This window comes from Oreochromis niloticus, linkage group LG10 (assembly GCF_001858045.2).
Source record: "Oreochromis niloticus isolate F11D_XX linkage group LG10, O_niloticus_UMD_NMBU, whole genome shotgun sequence".
Classification (NCBI taxonomy): Eukaryota; Metazoa; Chordata; class Actinopteri; order Cichliformes; family Cichlidae; genus Oreochromis; species Oreochromis niloticus.
Window position 1 is genome coordinate 9,393,445 of NC_031975.2, and position 18,058 is coordinate 9,411,502.

Genomic DNA, 18,058 nt, shown 5'->3' on the forward strand with positions numbered 1-18,058 from the left:
AAATCTTATTTTATACCTAAATTCACAGAGGTCTAGATCAGTCATTTTATTTATCACTGGTATGCAAGTAGTGCAAGGTATTGAAACTGTAGGTCTACCCATCTGCCGACTCAGCGTCATGAAAAAAAGCCACCACTTCCTTTCAAGATACATTCAGATACTGTATATTTCACAGTACAACTGGTTTCCATTAGTACATTACACTTCCATGGACAATTCTGTTTACATCATGTGAGATGTGTGTACTTTATGATTACAATGGGGACTTTAATGATAGAAATGCCCTATTTTGTTGCTGTGCTGCACAAATAACTACATTTTATTATTCTACTGTGTATGTGTGGAAACAAAAGGCATTACAATAGAATATTTGAGTCCCTCTTGGAAACCGTAGCACAAAGATACTATGACAATGTGGTAACTTTGAGGTATCTGAAGCCACAAATTGGCAAAATTGTGGCAGAATGTTAGTTAGAAGTATAATTTGTGTTTCCTCTGAAATTTAAAAAAAAAAAAAAAAAAAGCAACAACAAAAAAAAAAGCTGAGCTGTCACGGAGAGGACATGTGACAGCAGTATGTGCAAAGATAAAACAAAACGACTTTGCTGGGTGTGATGCACATTAGCAAGTTGCGACAGGGTGCAATGGGGTTAATCTAAGTTAACGCACAAGTCAACACACTCATCCAGCATATGCTAAAGGTAAATCCACCCTTTAACTATCACATTCAGACCATCTTTAAAATCCATTTACACTTAATCACCATCTGTTCCAATTTAATGACTAAATTGTGCTGTTGCTTAGAGACAGCTGTAGATGATACACGTCCAAATCATAATAACATTTAATATGTTTTTAAGAGTCTCACACGTGCATTTAGGTGTTAAAAGGGATTGGATTAAACTTTGCATTTGAGGTGTAGGAAATGACCAGAAGAGGAAGCGCCAAGGAATGCGAATTTGGCGTTTCAACATAAAAGTACCATGTTTAATTAAACCTTAAAGTTGGCAATACAAAGGTCAGGGACAACTTTAATTTGTGATGTGCTGCACATTATAATCATTATTTGGAGTGATTTTTACTCTTCTCTTTTCTGCTCCATCTTTAAATCATGAACCACTAGGAAAATGAGAAAAGCCTTAGGATGGATTTGCCCTTTAAACACTGAACATGACGGTATACTGCATTGTTTTATTATTATTATTTTTTCCTTTTTAGATGTATTAAAAACACCCGTACACTTGAATCCAATTTCTTTTCTTAAAGTTATCTGGAGTCTGAAGCTTTCCAGATGAAACTTGCTTTGTTCAAAACAATTTTAAACTTGTGAAACTTTATAAAAAAAAAAAAAAAAAAGTTTAAAAAAAAAAAAACCACATACAGAGTCTTAGTGAGAACAAGGAGATAATATGTTGGATTTGAAGGCAAAGAAAAAGAAAAAAGAAAGAAAAAGTAAAAGAAGTTTCATTTTGGAGGGTTTAACAGTTGTGGCTCATGTCTCCTATTAACGAATGGCTATCAGTCCAACATCGATGAGTTTCTGTATCTTCTGAGCAATAACTGGATTCTTTAAGTGGCTGAAAAACAAAAACAAAATTAAAAATCACTACAAATCTGTACTATACAGTTAAAATGCATTGGAGGTAAAGCTGACAAACTTACTCGCTAAGGGCCTGTGGGTCCTTCTGCATCTGCTCAAGGATCATACGCATGGCTGGGTCAGACATAATTTGCTGCACCTCTGGATCAGCCATGGCCCTTTTCTTCACTTCCTCAGGGCTGTCATTCCTCATGGCCTGACTAACCATGCAGCGCTGAATGCCTTCTGAGGCTTCCTGAAAGTGGAAAGAATTCAATTCAGTCTTTTGTCGCTCTGTGTTCACGCATTAGAAATACAGTTATATTTGACATTACCACATTTCATTCATCAGTCTGCTCTCTTCACATTTCCAACACACAAATCTGTTTAGTTAAAAAAAATGTAACCAATTCTTTTTGATTCAAAAGTGATTGGACAATTAACTACTGTGTCAACCAGCAAACATGTAGCAGAAGTATAGAGAAAAAAAAAATTCTTTTCTCAGATATCTTTTCTACTCAAGTCCACATTTTCTGAAGCGTGTAATATCATGTGAAATACCTTTGAGGAAGAGTCAAGCTCTAGAGCCTTCTGGTATGCATCCATAGCTTTGGAATAGTCTTTCATGGCCTCCAGAGCAGCTCCTTTACGTGTGTAGCCCTTTACTGTGAACAAATGTCATAAACTATTTGTAAAATTACAATAAACTGACATAATTCTAGATGATACAGTTCAGGCAAAGGCAAAACTGTAATTAATATAAAAGTTATTACTCACTGAAGGTGGGCTCTAGTTTGATGCACTCTTCACAATCCTGACAAGATAAAAGATTCTCATGGTTATTCTTAAATGCACAATAAATGCAGAGGTATGCATAAATTACATTAGATTCACATGAACTCCTACTCAGGAAGGATGTGCTATACCTTCAGGGCAAGCTGAAACTCCAGCAGCTTTGTGTAGCAGGCAGCTCTGTTACTGAAGAGTTTGGCATCATTAGGGTTTCTCTTAATGGCCTCAGTGTAATGTTTCATGGCTAACGGGTAGTCTCCTGTGAAAAAGAAAAGACAAGCTCATCTTTGTGCAAGTTCGAAAAAGAAAAGAAGAAATGGCAGTCGAGCAGAAAGCACTGCAACTATTACAAACCTTTCTGGAAGGCATCGTTGCCCTTGCTCTTCTCTTCCAGGGCCAACTCTGGGTTGATATAGGCTAGTTTCTCCTGTTCCTTCAAAATCTTCTCTGCCTGCAAAACCAATTACAAAATCAAGGTAAGTGAACTTCAGTTCAGGTACTGTATACAAAGTATACACTATGTTTTTCTTTACATTCGAAATTTCAGTTAATTATAGACATTAAAAATCAATTTGCTAATGTGGTATTATTATTTTTTACTGTGCCAACTCTTGACAACATCAGCTGATCCATTTATTAACTATCTGGACTACTGCACCTGTTGACACTTCTTCAACACGTCAGGAGTTCGGTGCTCTGTCAAACTCTTGTTGAAATACTGAATTGCTTCTTTGTACTTTTCCTGCTTGAAGTACGAGTTGCCAATTCGAGCCAGGGCCCTGAAAGAGGAGACAGATTATAGCGAGCATGTTATTACAGTTAGTCAAGATCATTTGTTTACGCAACTTTAATAAAAGCCACTCAGGTGGAAAGTTAGTCAGTACAACACTGCTTGTTGTGGTCCCTTGACACTACAATTGACAGTGTTTCTCTACTGGTCATTAAGTGGCCCCATTCAGTGTTGTTTTTGATTTCTGATGTGGGAAGGCAACACATGTACACCCACACAGATGTATGTGGTTTTCATCCCTATCAGACTAAACATTTTCTGTAGGCTAAAACCTGTTTCATAATTTCCATAAGATCTCAAAACATTCGTGAAAAAGTAAAAGGCTATCTTTGTTCCACCAGAAATGTATCACCAGTAAAATGAAAGAACTCACTTAGCAATTTGTCTGTAGTCTTCCCTGTTCTCTCTGCCAACATCAATGGCTTTCTCACACAGCTCTCTGCACTTGTCAAAATCTCCCTTCTCAAAGTACACAGCTGAAATGACAACAAATACAAGCACATGTTAAACACAAATAGAATACATTAAAAATTTTACATCATGTTAGATAAACTAAACTGTATTTATATTACTGTGTATTCATTTATAGTTTATATCATAACTGTTTATGTTACAGTCACACAGCCACATTCTGGAGGATATTCCCAGATAAATATCAATATAGATGAAACGTTTGTATGAGGTTAGTAAATGTTTAATATCTGAGAAAATATACCTGCTTGATTAGATATGTAAGTCATGTTGGTTGGGTCGTGTTTAATCGCTTCTTCATAATGTTTCAGTGCCGTTTCAAAGTCTTTATTCTTATATGCAGCATTCCCAAGCTCCTTTTCCTTCAAGGCCTGTTTAAAAAATATGAAATTAAGGATGAACAAAACTCAGACTATGGACTAATCAGAAGGTTGGATGTTTTAAAAAAACAAACAAACAGAAACAAAATGCAACAACATTAGATTATTTACCTTTCTCTTGTTTTCAGGGAGGTCTTCCTCTTTGGGAGGAGGTGGCTGAGTCTCTTTGGGTTTTGCGGGAGGAGGAGGAGTTGGCTCTTCATCCTCCTCCATCTCAGAGAGGTTTAGTCCAAGAAGCACAGAGAGAGTAGTCATCACTCTGGGATCCTGCAGCTTCCTAATGATGACAAGAGGAATAAGAGCCGATTCACATTTTGGAAATAAATCTTAGACAATCTTCATAACTTTGTGCTCGCGTTATACACTTTTCATTACTATTACCGAAACGTTTGACAAATTCTAAATATAATAAAAGTAACCCAGATTACTTAAAACTTGAGTTAAATCTGCAGATTGTTTTTGAAAATGCACATACGTTCCAAGCTCAGACGGTTTGCTCTTGAGCTGCTCTAGCAGTGCTCTGTAGCTGGGATCTGCCAGCAGCTCACGAGTCCGAGGATCACTCTCCAGCTTCTGATACAAGTTGGGCATAGCAAAGGGATTCATCATCGTTTTCTCTGGTGAAGAAAAAGTCTGTGTTCATTGGTGGTCACAAAGATTTTTTTCACAAATATTCAAACTGTTATGGGATTAAATTCACTAGCTTTTCTCTTTCTGTAACTTGTAGTATTTACCCACAGTCTGATTAAAAACACTCCAAACTCAAGCGGACTGTCTCCTTCATTCTGAAAACCTAAGCTCAAAAAATGCATTTTCACTTCAGTGATGCTGTCAGCAGCCATCACAAAATCCTCTACCCACACAGAAACAAAAGGTGACTCACACACTTTTGACATAATTATGCGTCGTTTCTGTGCAGCTCAAAACAAAAACACAATCCAGTCTTTACCTGCAAGCTTGGCCTCAATGTTCTGCAGCCCATCCTTTAGTTGCTGATTACTTGGCTCCTGTCTGAGTCCCTCTTGGTAAGTTACTCTAGCATCCTCCAATCGGCCAAGAAATTCCAATGCAGCAGCTTTACGGGAGTAACCCTGGTTGATCACATTTGAAATATTTTAGACCGTCTCCTCAATTTTAATAACTATATATTCTGTCAACAAATCAAAGGCATAAAAAAGGACATCTCACCTTCCCCCAATCAGGCTTGATCTTGATAGTCTGACAGGCATCCTGGAGAGCATTCTCATAGTTGCCTTTCTTGGCATAGGCAGCTGAGCGGTTACTGAACAGGACATGGTTGGATGGGTCAACACTCAAGGCTTCGGTGTAGCAACGTATGGCCTCATCGACATTTCCAGCACTCAGTGCCTTGTTTCCTTGGTCTTTCAATGCTGAAGCCTATGAAGCACAGACAGACAGACATGTTTACAAAACCTCTGTTTTGCAGCTCTGCTGCTCTAAATACACAAAGACACAATCCTGACTGGAGAAAAATCCTTCACAGCTGCTACTGGCAGAAGTGAAAAAGGAATTGACAATCATTCAGCTGTTAGTGTCAAACAGGTGCAGGAGTCTTGCAGAGAGAAAATGTTTTTATTTTGTTACCGCATTGACCTGAAAATAAGCCCTGCCTCACAGCAAGCTCAAAGGTGACCCCACTTTTGTGTCAGTTACAGATAATGATTTTTTTTCTTTTAAACTAAAACAGAGGTTAGATAGCTAGACGTATATTACTCTAAAAGTTTTCTCTGCAGGAAGTTAGAGTGAATACAACAGCAAACCATACTGACAATGCTAAAGAAAAAAAGAAAAAAAAAGGTTGTCAATATACTGTACACCCTTTGTCAATTAAAGCTGCTTGTTACAGTTTGTGAAGTAATCGCGCTGTGCCTCCTCTGAATCTAACAGAATCAATGACACGCCAAGAAGAAAGAAGCACCACGCTGCTCCAAAAAGGTTTTCTCACTCCCTGCTGGCTCCTCTTGAAAACTGTCTGATAAAACTCAGTCCACTAACAACTAGCCACGATAAAAAACTTTCAAGTGTTATGTGGCACAACTTTCTTCTTAGCAGTCATTAGACCTAATCCAGTCTGAAACAACATAGCTACATCACAATCCCCTGCAGTGCTATAGGGTTTAGTCAAAAAAAAAAAGTGAATATTCAGTAAATATTATGGAGCTTAAAGGAAGGGATAGCTGATTATATCACCAAGGTCCAGTTGTTGACCAAATGCTTCACTTGGATACATTGTGTGAAGCATTAAGTAATCACAGTCTAGTCATTTTAGTACTTAGGGTGTAAACAATGTGCATATAGTTGTAATAATCCACATATAATCTTTACTAAGTCGGTCCAAAATGAAAATGAAACCTGTAGATGTGTTGCACCATGGTGAATGCTGATCAAGAACCTTGAGGCATACATCAAGTCTTACTTTCACAATGTGTCAAATCCTTAATGTAATATTTCTTAGTTTGGCGTTATCCAGAAAATACAAAAAGGTAATAAAAATTAAACTCATGGACAAATTCCTCGCAACATCAGCACATTTCTAACTAGGCAGTGCCCTCTTTTGACTTCTAACGTGCACCACACTTATTGATTTTATGCTGGACAAATAGGTTACCGAGTCTGAGCGCAACAGTAGTTTTTAAGTAATAAAAATAGCTCAGATATGAAATCCATTCATATCTGTGAATGCAGCTGTTATGCGGAACGTTCGAGAGGACGCAGCAGTTGACGACAACATGCGGCTGTAGCCATGACAGCTTCGCCTGTGTGTGCATCTAGAATGATCCTCCGGTGTGAGTGCAGACTGCCGATGGCACCGCTGAAGCTAATCCAAAAATACTCCTGCAGCATGTGCTTACAGACCGACTGCTGCAAAAGCTCACAGTCGTCTGCTTTCGTTTTATAAAGGGGTCACAAAGGTTTTGTTTGTTTGTTTCTTAATAAAATCAAGACTCTCTGTTTTTCTTATCCTGACATACTGATAAAAATTCACGTTGTGAGCCAAAGATAGCGTTTGACTGAGATTTGGTAACTTGTATATTGCCCATGTTTGCAGAAGGCTAAAAGGCTGGTTTACAACACCGAGCCTACACTGTCCACTGGCAACAGCGGCAGGCAAACCTTACAGGGATAATTTTACGTAAAAAGCAAGTGTGACAAATTAAGTTGCTGCACGCTAGCTTAACAGTTAGCTAACCTTGTCGTGTGCTATCATAAGTGAGACACAACCTTGCGCGAATAAACATTCAAGTTAACTTGCACTTTTTGAAATATGAAGTTAAGCAACATTGCAGTTTAGTGCTGTCAAAATGTTCTGTGACGGGTGAAAACGGCAAGCCCAAATGACTACAACACCTTACTAACGAGATTACGCTAAGCTAACAAGCTAACTAGCAAACAGTGAGCGGTCAGGATAAAGAGCTGACTAACCTCTCCGACCTCCAAATTATTGTAAATAAATTTTTTCCCAAAGAACTCAAAGGAATACACAAATATGTCTTAAATATGATAGTTAGAAAGTTTTAATTATTAAATAAGTAGCAGGACACTCACTTTCTCCATGGTGCAAGCATGAGGTTCCTTTCCAGAAACTACTGTGAACTAGCGCCTCCCACTCAACAACATGCAGGTTGCCAGTTTAGGAGGTAGAAAATCCGTAATCAGCTTCCAGATGAGCGTTTCACCCGTGAGGGGAATCTGAGCAATAATATATAGCACAGTAGCTGAAACTTCCAGAAGATGAGCGAAAACCCGGTGCTACGTTACACAAGATGTGTTACTGGCTCTCTGAGCAGCACAGAGATGAGGAAGAGGTTGGAAGTGAGGGCATAAACATATTAACCCCGAAAATATTATTTAGACCAGCAACTTATTCAAAGCCGGTGATGTTTGTATCTATTTATTTTTGGCACACTAAAACAGATAAACACGACATGCAGACAATGTCCAAGACAAAATCTCAGGGTTACTCACCCACAGTTGCACTAGACTATAAGTTAATGAGTCTGCTGTTTAGTGATTAGGTTGGACTGTGTGAGATTCCTGTTTCCAAGAAGAAGAAGAAAGCTGGGGTGCTATGGAAAAGGTCAAGAAAAAATGTGCATGCAATCAACATGACTACAGTGAAGCTGGGATTTGTTATGTTGTAATTGCCTCATCTTTTAACATTCTATTTGGGAACAGAAGAGTCCAGTTGCTGTAGTCCTGAAAGCAAAATGCTAAACTTATTCTACATAAAGGATTTCATGTTCTTTACACTTTGGGGCCTGCTCCCCCCCCCCTTTTAGTATTTTTATGTTTTCAGTGCCTGACAGGCCTGTGTGGGGGAGTTCTTTATCAGCTGGACAAGGTGTAAAATTTTTGAAACACACAGTTTTAAAAGCTCAAAATTTATGGCACACCCATTGCTGGGCCAAAACTGGTCCCCTTGGCTTTATGTTTGACATTCCTGCTACTGATGAAATCTCTTTTGCCATTTTACTCTTAAATTGTTTAACTATTTGGACCAGTGGACTTTTGCAGGGAAATAAACCATCCCAATTTTTATTCAGAAAGACTCTGCCTATAGAGAGTTGTTATAGCTGATTATGCCATTAGCACTGTCACTGTCTCTATGGAATCCCAGAAAAAATCCTAATAATTTCAGCAGCTCTGCCGAAATGATTAGGTATTTTTTTCTCACCTGGAAGTCTCAGCTTCACAAATTATCTGTTCATCAAAGAGTTTCTCAATGGATCAAGAGGACGTGGAAGACATTCTGAATAGACCATCAGTGCTGCTGTTGCTATGGATTCACAAAGCTAGAAAAGTCAAAACATAGAAGCCAAGATCAAAAGGTGGCCTTCGAACTCAGCACATTGAGCCTCAGGCACTACACAAAACCAAGAGCAGAGATGGCACTGCTGTAAACCTTTGCCCACGTCTTTTCTTATGCACTCAACCAAACATGGCCTCATTTTCATTTGATTTTCATCTCCTGAAGCACCACCAGGACTGATCGCATCCACATTTCACCATGGCAGAGACTTTAGTAAATGAGGTGACGCTTATAACACACATTTTTGTACATTCTAGTTCTTTGGATTTGGGTAAGGATGAGAAATCCATGTTTTCCTGTGGTAAACAGCACACTAAGAGAAATGAATGACAGCTGTGTGTGGAAGTAGGTTTAAAAAGTAACATAGGAAGCCCGCTGGCTGTTAGTTTGCTCTTTGTCTCACTCCCCCATCTACTGGAAGACAGGGGTAAACAGATTGCTGTTATCACACAAATACACACACATCCTACTGTTTCTGTCTCCGCTTGTGTGAAATGCTAATCATGTTATAATCTGCATGTTTATTTCCCTTCACAGAGTCGTGACTTGCTTTATATTCCACTGCAGTCATGCTCTGCACACCCGGATTCAGTCATATTCATCTTTTGTTGTAAGGATAATAATGTTGCAACTATTGTGATCTTAACAACATGAATGTAAAATTTCACTTTGCTTAAAGGACAAAACACCTGCAGTCATCATATTTCTGTTATAGTTTCCTAACGAATGTGCAGTAATGTAATTTATGTCTGTAGAAGTAATATAAGTTGGTTAAATAAAGGCCAGCCTGACAGCCTAAGGTCAGACTGACTTTTATCTAGCTCAAATTAAACTTTGATTTCTATTTATTGTTAATGATTGACAAGAATTATAGTGCATAAATGTGAACTTTTGAAGCTTCTGAAGCGAAACATAACAGAAAAAGTTTGCTTTTTAATCATTGCTGCAAATGTTCTAATTTATCATTATATTATTATTTATAATTATGGGTATAATAACACATAACATGTGCATCAGGCGACGGTCAAACAATAACAATTAAAATATCACCTGCTTTTATTAGAATTATTTTTAACCTGGAATTTTAAAATTATGTCATGTGCAGTTGTGGTCGGAAGATACACTCATGAATGTGATAATAGTTTTGCACGTTTAATGATTTCTTTGAACTGTTTTTCCAGAGTGGAATTATTGCACTACATACATCTTTAATGACTTTAAATTTAATTAATTTAACAAATTCTACCAATTATCCCAAGAATTATGGTTAAAAATTCAGCCAGAATTATGACAGATGCTTGATGACAGCTATCAAACGTTTCACCCATATTGGGGTGGGTGTATTCTTGTATTTGAGCCTGTATGTATACATTTGACCCAGTGTGTATTAGAAAAAAATCCCAAATAAATTAGAACTTAAAACTTTTTAAAGTCATTAAAAGAGAGATGCTGGAAAAAGAACAGTTCAAAGAAATGATTAAAAACCACAAATTACCATGACATTCATGACCTTTCCTGATTGCATTTAAAATTCTGACCACAGCTACTGTATGTATAATCATTTTGAATACAATATTGCCAAAAAGGACCGCAGTGCTTAACACAAGAAATATTCCCGGTTTAAGGAGGGATACAAATCCCTGGGAGGGTTGCATCGGAAATGACATTCGGTGTAAATGAAATATGTGGATCCATCCACTGTGGCGACCTCTTGTGTATAAGAGAACAGCCAAAAGCAGATGATCAAAAAACATCACAAACAAAAGGTAATAGCTCACAAAAAATATAGATGTCACGGTAATTATTTTTTGACCAGCCGTTATTTCGAGGCTGCGTTTACAAAGTCCAAGCTTGCTTATAGACCGTGAAGGCATCACCTGTCACCGCGAAGTTTTGGCGCTTTCAGAGGTGCTGAATTTTAACTTCCGTTGTCTTAGTTTTTTGTAATACTTTGTCAAGTTTTCACCAACAACGACCTGGTCATTTATGTAAGATGTTCACAGAAAATGGGTTGGTTCTGTAAAAGCACGACACTTTGAACTTTCAGGCAGTAACTGTATGACATGTCTAAAAATTACAGCTAGCTTATTAGCTAGTGAGCCAGAGCAAGATAAATTAGCTTAGCTTACTACTTTCCAAGTTAGTTAACCTCCAGCACTACACAGAAAACCAAGCGTATAGTCTTTTTCTTTTACCTTTGTTTTCCCTGCTAAAAAAGTCCTGCCAGTTAAATAAACTGCAAACTAAGCAAGTACAATGAAGAGACAGGAAAACCAGGCGGCCAGGCCTACATCAGGTTGGTAAAAAAATAAATAACTTCACAGTCTGCACACCAGTGTATTCATCTCCACCTCATAGTCATTGATTTCTTTGACTCCAGCCAGGTTGTGTGATAGAGCCTTTGTGTGTGGATAAATGTGGCAAGCTGTGGAGTTTATTTGTACATGAGGAGTTAAATAGGTTAAATAATGAACAGTCAGTGAGTATGTGGTGTCATTAAGCATCATGTTGCGCTGTGGTTCGTTCACTGGTCTTTCCTCTGCCGTTTTCTCCAGGCTGCCTCTCTGTGCCGCTCTTTAACCAGAAGAAACGAAACAGGGTTCCTTTGACCGCTCTTCCCTCTGAGAATGAATTCTTTTCTCACAGCGAGTACACACCAAACACCGGCTCAGCCATATCTCACAACCCAGCAGGTGAACTGTTCATTTTCTAAGCTTCTGCTTTATTTCTGACACTAGATGTCAGTGTATCCACAGAAAAATTAAACATACTTTTAGGTATGCTTGACTTTACATGTTTTTAGAATATTGGTTAGCATTGTAAAGTCATTTATATAACCCGTCACATCTACAGACAGAAGTTGTTGTTTGTTGTGATAGTTTACCTGTGAGAATTGACCTTTTCTTTAGGTGCCTTTGGGTGTTACCAGGCCTCAGGTTCCCCTTCTGGTGTCCCTCAAAGCCAACAGTGGAACAGACAAAGCAACTCACAGGCTGCTCCAGCCCAGCAGTATGGCAGCAACAGACCTGCCCCTGGACCTACCCCTTCAACTAGAGCCTATGGACCCATACCTCATCCATACAAAGCTAAAGAGAAAAGGTGTCTTTAACTGATCATTGGTTACACTGTAGCTTCTCTCTTTTCTTATAGCTCATGTATGTAAACTGCTAAAATATACCCACATGGTATTTAACTTGATGAATTGGTCTGTGATAATGACATGTGGAAAAGTTTTCATAACCATGGATATTATCATTGCACTTCAAAGTTCTTGTTTAAGCTGTGGCACTTAAATTAGTGCCTAGTTGACAGAGACCAAAGAAATTCAGATGTTATCTTTTTAAAAGTTTAAAGCATGTCACAGGACTACTGTTTGTTGAATGCTGGGCTTTCATTTCAGCTCAGTGATGAGACAACCCAGCAACGCACTGGGACAGCAGGATTCCAGCTCTGTCATCAATTTCAGACAGAGCAAATATCAAGGCCCTCGCGGCAGCGAGAGTGGACAAAGCCAGCCAGTGCCCCATACAGGGTTATCTCAGATGGGTCGGAAGTCATCTTATGGAACATCCAGTTCCCCGCATCAGTATTCCCAGCAGTCTAGAGCTCTTCCTCCTCCAGTTCCACCACCCAGGAGGCAGTCTGCTAATGCTCCGGAGCCACAGAAGAACGCCTGGAAATTTACAAACAGCTTTGAGCCACTGAGATCCCCTTTTGAGGTTAAAACAAGCTCAAATCCACAAAACACTGTACGACCAACTCCAACTCAGGTAGAAATTTATACAAAAAATAAATGATATGTTTATGATAGGTAGCCACAAGTTGCAATTAATGTTTAATGCACTTTTGCCGAACCATGCAACATTTGTGTGTGTTGAGCAGGCAGCATTTCCAGTGAAACCAGCCACCGAGCACTCACTGAGGATCCTGACTGCAGTTATTGATGGCATGAGGCACTGGAGTCAGTTTAAAGACAAAGTGCCTTATTTATTTGAGATATTCGGTGAGCTGATTTGTTGTCCCAGCTGTACTCTCACTAGTTTTTTTTTGTTTTTTTTTTTGAAGAAAAACACCATTAATCTGACAGGCTTCACTTCCCCCTCAGCTACTCTAGACTCTGCGGTCACAGTTGGTCGCTACGGAGCAAAGAACTTCCTCCTGAGAGATGGGAAGGAGGTTGTGCAGTGTGTCTTTTATGAAAATGTGAGTCGGGGAAAAAAATTCAAACAAATGTGGCTTGAATGTAAAATGAGTTTTACAGGGACAGTATGGTTTATAATACAGAAAAGGAAAAGAAAGCCTCTTTCACGGTCAGTTCAATAACTGCAACTTTAACATTTAACATACTAACTGAATCTTTCTCACTATGTGATGGTGGACTGTCTGGAAATGACCTTATGACCCTTCACAGATTGATGGGCAGCAACAATTGTTTCTCTAAGATCACTGCTGATGTCTCTCCGCCGTGTGGCAACACACATCTGAATGGACAAACCTGCAAACTGCCAAAACGTCTGCTCTCGCTTACTGATGATCCATTGATCAAATCCATTTGATTATCAGCACTGGCTGCTACTTACACTCTTAATTCCTTTGAAACAGTATTGGTGCACTTTCCACAAACCACTTCTGCATTTGATCTTAGTCTTCATCAAAAAATGTAATATGTCAAGTGTTACTTTTTATCTGGGGTTGGATTTATCTAATTTTAGGATCTAATACGGATCAGATATATAAAAATCTTAGAAATGAAAGAGGTTTCTTTCTTTTTCAAAAAAGTGCATACAAGTACATAATCTTTACAAAGGCTTCTACATGTGCTGAAACCAGTTTGAAATGTTTAAACTATTGCCAAAAATAAAACAGCACCGACTCATTTTTGATTCTGGTCCAACAGGAGCAGGTACTGCCCCGCCTGATCCGAGGCCAGGTCCATCGGTGTGTGGGTAACTATGACCGCAGCAAAGATGTCCTGATGTGTGTGTCTGTGAGGCCGGCTCTGCCTTCAGAGCTGAGAAATGCTCAGGAAGCTGTCAAAGCCTGTGATGCAGAAATGCGTTTGCTGGTCAAATCACTCAGTGAAGTCTGAGCAGAAAAGCAGCAGCTGCAGAGCATACCAGTGTTCGGGTGTACACAGGAGCCAAGCTCAGTGTTGTGTTGTCTAATTGGTTTTAGCTGGAAACCCAAGTAGTTTTAACACTTAAACTGTTGATGTTTTTGACCTGTAGAGGGTGCTGTTTCCATTCACTTGTATTTTATAACAGCTGAGCTCATGCTTGTGTTCATGTTGTTTTGCGTTTATCCCTAAATAAAAATAAATAATTTAACCAAAACCTAACCGGAAAGTAAAACCTCTCTTATTTTTTTTTATAACTTACGAAATATTTTTATTACAAAGAAAATTCACAAAACAGCAGAACATTGTTTAGAGGTTAATTCAGGTAAAAGCAGACATGATGAGGTAATATCTCAAAATATATCTTTGAAAAACGGGGCAGTTAGGAATAACATGTGATATCAAGTACAGTTAGTTTATTTACAGTCAAACATCACAATGGAAAAAAACAAGAAATTCTACTCTAGCAAAAACAGTTTCACCAGTGCTGAGACTTTACACACAACGGTTCAACAAAGAGGGGAATAAGTCCAGTGCAGTCACGCCAGTCATTCCCACACAGTCGAGCACAGTATAAGGTCCAATACAATACCAACAGATCGCTCCTGATCTTTTGAATATGGCAACAAAATCACAGTAATTTTCTTCATGTCAGGACATGTCTTTATGGGAACCCAAATTTGGGAATTATTTTAAAAGTTGAAACCATTATCAAACTCCAACCCAATATTAAACACGAATACGCACAAACACCCACTAGAAAAGGGAGTCTAGCTTGATGAAACTGGCAGTGTACGGGGACAGGATGGGGAGAAATGTCCTTGCAACATGACAGAAATGGTGCCAACGCTTAAAAGGAGGAATGGATTGATGAAAACACACCAACACATTAGCTTATTTAAGGGAGGGAATTATTTTAAGCCACGTTTTCACATGAGCTCTGCAGAGATAACCAAAGTTCAGTTTGTACAGCTCCCTCCTCCACCACTCAAAATTTCTTTTAAATCACATAATACAAGGATGCCAGGAATTAATCTGTTAGCTGCATGTCACAACCTCTTAATACAGCAATTCAAGTGATTTATCACTTCCAGATAATTGGCAAAAACGTCTCAGGGCATAAGTACATTGCTTTTCCTTTTTTTCCTCCCCTCCCTCTTCTCTCTCTTATTATCTCCAAGGATTCAGTGACATCTTTTTTTTTCCACCAGAACATTTTCTCAAGTTAATGAGATCATACTGCATCAAGTACAGGAGTAACGCTGTGAGGGGGAAAAAATTAGAATAAGAAATAACATCAGACAACAGGATCCAACATTTTTCAGCAGAAAAAAGATGATTACCTGATAATCGTATTAAACACTCGTCTTGGTTATGTTAAAAGGCACAAGTTGGTCAGATCATGTTTAAAATCTAGATCAGTCCCACCGTTGACGAAGCCCATCTTATCATGTATCTTTAGAGACAATTCCTGCACGGCCCTGCCTTTTGCAATCATTTTGTTCCTGAATTAAAATGTTTTAGTTTTTGTGTGTTGTAAGACGGAACAAAACGAGCGAGTTACATTACACGAAATAGATCTGGGGGTAAAACCACTGACAAAAAGGGATGCAGTATCTTATCTTTTTTTTTTTTTTTCTCACAACACCATTCTGAAACAACTACTCATTAGTCATCACGAGTCGCCTGTTTGAAGAGACAGTTTTCCATTCGTCCTCACAGCAGGTCTGGTGCTGTGTGTTTTGTCCCGTTCTTTGCGGCAGCTACTAAAAAGCGATGTCTTTGAAAGCTGTGACGTCTCCTCGACACCCACTGGTTCGCTAGCCTGGTCATAAAAACCGGGAGGCAGAAAAAGTCTGAGGAGAAAAAAAAATCCTTCAAAGCGCCAGCGTTCTCTCATTAAAGTGTTGTTCTGAAAGCTCAAACATCAGCTCAGTTAAATCCACAACGTATTTACAGTCTCAACACCTCAGCCAGACACGCAGGTCCTGACGTGTGGATTTTTTTCACTTGATTGATCACGTTGGCTCTGTTTTCAAAGTTTAATGTTTCTGAAAACCTCCTAGTGAAATATTATTCGATTGCTTGAGTTATACCGCCACTTATTTTCATGCTTCCAGTCTGCGTTGGAATGTTACATACTGTACGCTGACTTGTTTCTTATCATAAAAAAAGAAAGGAAAGGAAATCCTAACATTTTTCATATTTGTTATGTTTGCAGTCATTTTCTCAGTTTCATCAGTCTTTGCGTCTTCTGACTGCTTCATCTCCAAACCTGCCAGGAAGAAGACAGATGTATCAAACTGGAAAACACTAATCGTAACCGCAGAGTATTGTTACAGCGGAAAACGTCCCATTTAAATTGACTGGATTAATAACGAAGAGACGCAGGAAGACGGTTTGTTTTCTTGTTTCTGCCGTCAGCTTTAGTTCTTGCTCAGAGGGGGCTTCCCAAGCAGCATCGTCTTTAAAACAAAAAAACAACAAACAAAAGAACCACGATGCAGGTATCTTTGTGTGACATTAAGCCCAGATTAGAGAGGGTCGTCAGGAAGAGGAGAAGAAAAACAAGACATAACTATAAGAGCGTGGGCAGCGGGGTAGGGGACAGCTGCTCCTTCGGTGCATATTTAGCAAAAAAGGGCAAGAAGACGGTGAGCATGACTCCCACTATAGCCAGCATGTAGCCCCAGCCGATCTGGCACTCGCCAGCGTAGTAGATGTCAGAGTCTCCGCAGAAGGACCGGACCAGTGTGGAGTTCAGGCCGAAAGGGTACACCAGCAGTCCGGTCGCCATGATGAACACTGCAAAGAAGATACAGGACAAAACGCGTGAGACAGTGTACACTGCCTTATGAAGACTTGTGGAGCAAAGATTTAACACAAATGCATATGAAAAGCATGCCGATCTATGAATGTTTTCAATTTTAAAGGGGACCTGCTGTGCTTTTCCTTATTTTCTGTCATGCACACACTGTTGGTAAATGCAGATTCAAATAATGAGGTCAGCATATGTACATTTCATCCCTGTTAGGTGAAAGCTCAGGCTTCAGACTGCTCTAAACACTTTGTTTCAGATGGTTTTCCCACTCTTGGCTTTGTGTGGAGTTGGCAAGTATGCATGTCACCAACATGGTCAGTTCAGGTGCACGCAGAAGCCCCACCCACCTGCTGATCAAACCTTCAGTTCAGAGCAGCGATTTGCAAACGTTTTACTGCATGGCCCACTTTTGGCTCAGACACACCAGAATTTTAAGTGTCCAGATGCCACAACACCCTCAACCTCTGGGTGATGATCACTTTTGATTGCAAGCAACTGTATATTTCACCTGTTAGGAGGCAACCGGTCTTCAACTGTGGTCTGACTCAGACTAACTACAGTCCCTCTCAGTCAGATTATTTTGATTATTTTAACATTGAGGATGATTTTTAACTGTTAGTCATGCAAAACTACTTAAGTATAAAAATGTAGGAAAGATTTTATGAATTAAATCTCACTAAGAAAAAGATTTAGCCCTGCAACAGACTGGCAACCTGTCCAGGGTGTACCACACCTTTCGCTCTATGGCTCTGTTCAACCCTGAACTGGTTTGAGGAAGAAAATGGATGGATTGATAGAATAGCTATTTGTTTCTCACATCCCAGTGGCTGCACATGGTATTGTATTGTTTGTGCACTTGTATGCCAAATGGGAACCACTTGGTGGCAGTAGAGATTTTACAGAAACAGTCTCTCTGTGATTCAAGTGTGCAATTTAGCTACTTCATCAGTGCTGAAGTGCCTCCATTTGCAGTAAGATTTTTGATTTGTTGCCATATGCTGCATATATAAAACTGAATCATGAGCTTGGACAGCTTTAAAAGTCCAACAGTGGCAGAACAGAGCTTTTAATGTATTGAACAACAAAAGCACAGATGACCTGTAATTGACCAAACCTTCCAGTGGGAAATGATTCACGTGTCCTTAGATCAATTTGCATTCCTTGCTGTAAAGCTGTGGCGCTCTTTAATAAACAAAACCGTCTCCTTCTGCACTTTTGTGATGGTCAGCTTTCCGGCGACACTATCCTCGGCAGCAATGCAGCCAGAGAGTGGCTCAC

At 39.2% G+C, this 18,058-nt stretch overlaps 3 protein-coding genes across 4 annotated transcripts in view; 1 reads left to right on the forward strand and 2 right to left on the reverse strand.

The window, feature by feature from the left end:
- Positions 1 to 148: 148 nt before the first annotated feature.
- stip1 (stress-induced phosphoprotein 1) lies at positions 149 to 7,732 on the reverse strand. Its single transcript, XM_003450438.5, has 14 exons — positions 7,580 to 7,732; positions 5,201 to 5,410; positions 4,962 to 5,103; positions 4,488 to 4,629; positions 4,124 to 4,289; positions 3,877 to 4,003; positions 3,535 to 3,637; positions 3,030 to 3,150; positions 2,726 to 2,822; positions 2,506 to 2,630; positions 2,357 to 2,393; positions 2,141 to 2,244; positions 1,663 to 1,835; positions 149 to 1,577 (listed from the first exon to the last, which is right to left on the reverse strand). Exons 1-14 carry the CDS (start codon positions 7,586 to 7,588, stop codon positions 1,505 to 1,507), a joined length of 1,629 nt encoding a protein of 542 aa, XP_003450486.1. The 5' UTR covers positions 7,589 to 7,732; the 3' UTR covers positions 149 to 1,504.
- Positions 7,733 to 10,476: 2,744 nt separating this feature from the next.
- Positions 10,477 to 14,181, forward strand: spata22 (spermatogenesis associated 22). 2 transcript variants are annotated; one of them, XM_005471959.4, is made up of 7 exons: positions 10,477 to 10,609; positions 11,399 to 11,536; positions 11,753 to 11,942; positions 12,244 to 12,613; positions 12,726 to 12,846; positions 12,949 to 13,046; positions 13,741 to 14,181. In XM_005471959.4, the coding sequence occupies exons 1-7, from the start codon at positions 10,504 to 10,506 to the stop codon at positions 13,930 to 13,932; spliced, it is 1,215 nt and encodes a 404-aa protein (XP_005472016.1). In that variant the 5' UTR covers positions 10,477 to 10,503; the 3' UTR covers positions 13,933 to 14,181. The 2 variants fall into 2 exon arrangements, with proteins under 2 accessions (XP_005472016.1, XP_003450483.1); XM_003450435.5 differs by lacking the exon at positions 10,477 to 10,609 and adding an exon at positions 10,692 to 11,139.
- Positions 14,182 to 14,360: 179 nt separating this feature from the next.
- The window catches only part of lhfpl7 (LHFPL tetraspan subfamily member 7), a 111,355-nt gene continuing 107,657 nt past the window's right edge, over positions 14,361 to 18,058 (reverse strand). The window contains exon 3 of the mRNA XM_005471960.4: positions 14,361 to 16,764. Coding sequence (XP_005472017.1) covers positions 16,538 to 16,764 — 227 coding nt within the window. The 3' untranslated portion in view covers positions 14,361 to 16,537. The remainder of the gene's footprint in view (positions 16,765 to 18,058) is intronic.

Coding starts and splice junctions, on each gene's coding strand:
- stip1 (XM_003450438.5), bottom strand. Junction 4,630..4,961: donor CATTGAGGCCAAGCTTGCAG/GTAAAGACTGGA, acceptor TTTCTTCACCAG/AGAAAACGATGATGAATCCC. Junction 3,151..3,534: donor GACTACAGACAAATTGCTAA/GTGAGTTCTTTC, acceptor CTCCTCTTTCAG/GGCCCTGGCTCGAATTGGCA.
- spata22 (XM_005471959.4), top strand. CDS start 10,504: ATGACATTCGGTGTAAATGAAATATGTGGATCCATCCACTGTGGCGAC. Junction 11,537..11,752: donor CATATCTCACAACCCAGCAG/GTGAACTGTTCA, acceptor CCTTTTCTTTAG/GTGCCTTTGGGTGTTACCAG. Junction 12,614..12,725: donor TACGACCAACTCCAACTCAG/GTAGAAATTTAT, acceptor TGTGTTGAGCAG/GCAGCATTTCCAGTGAAACC.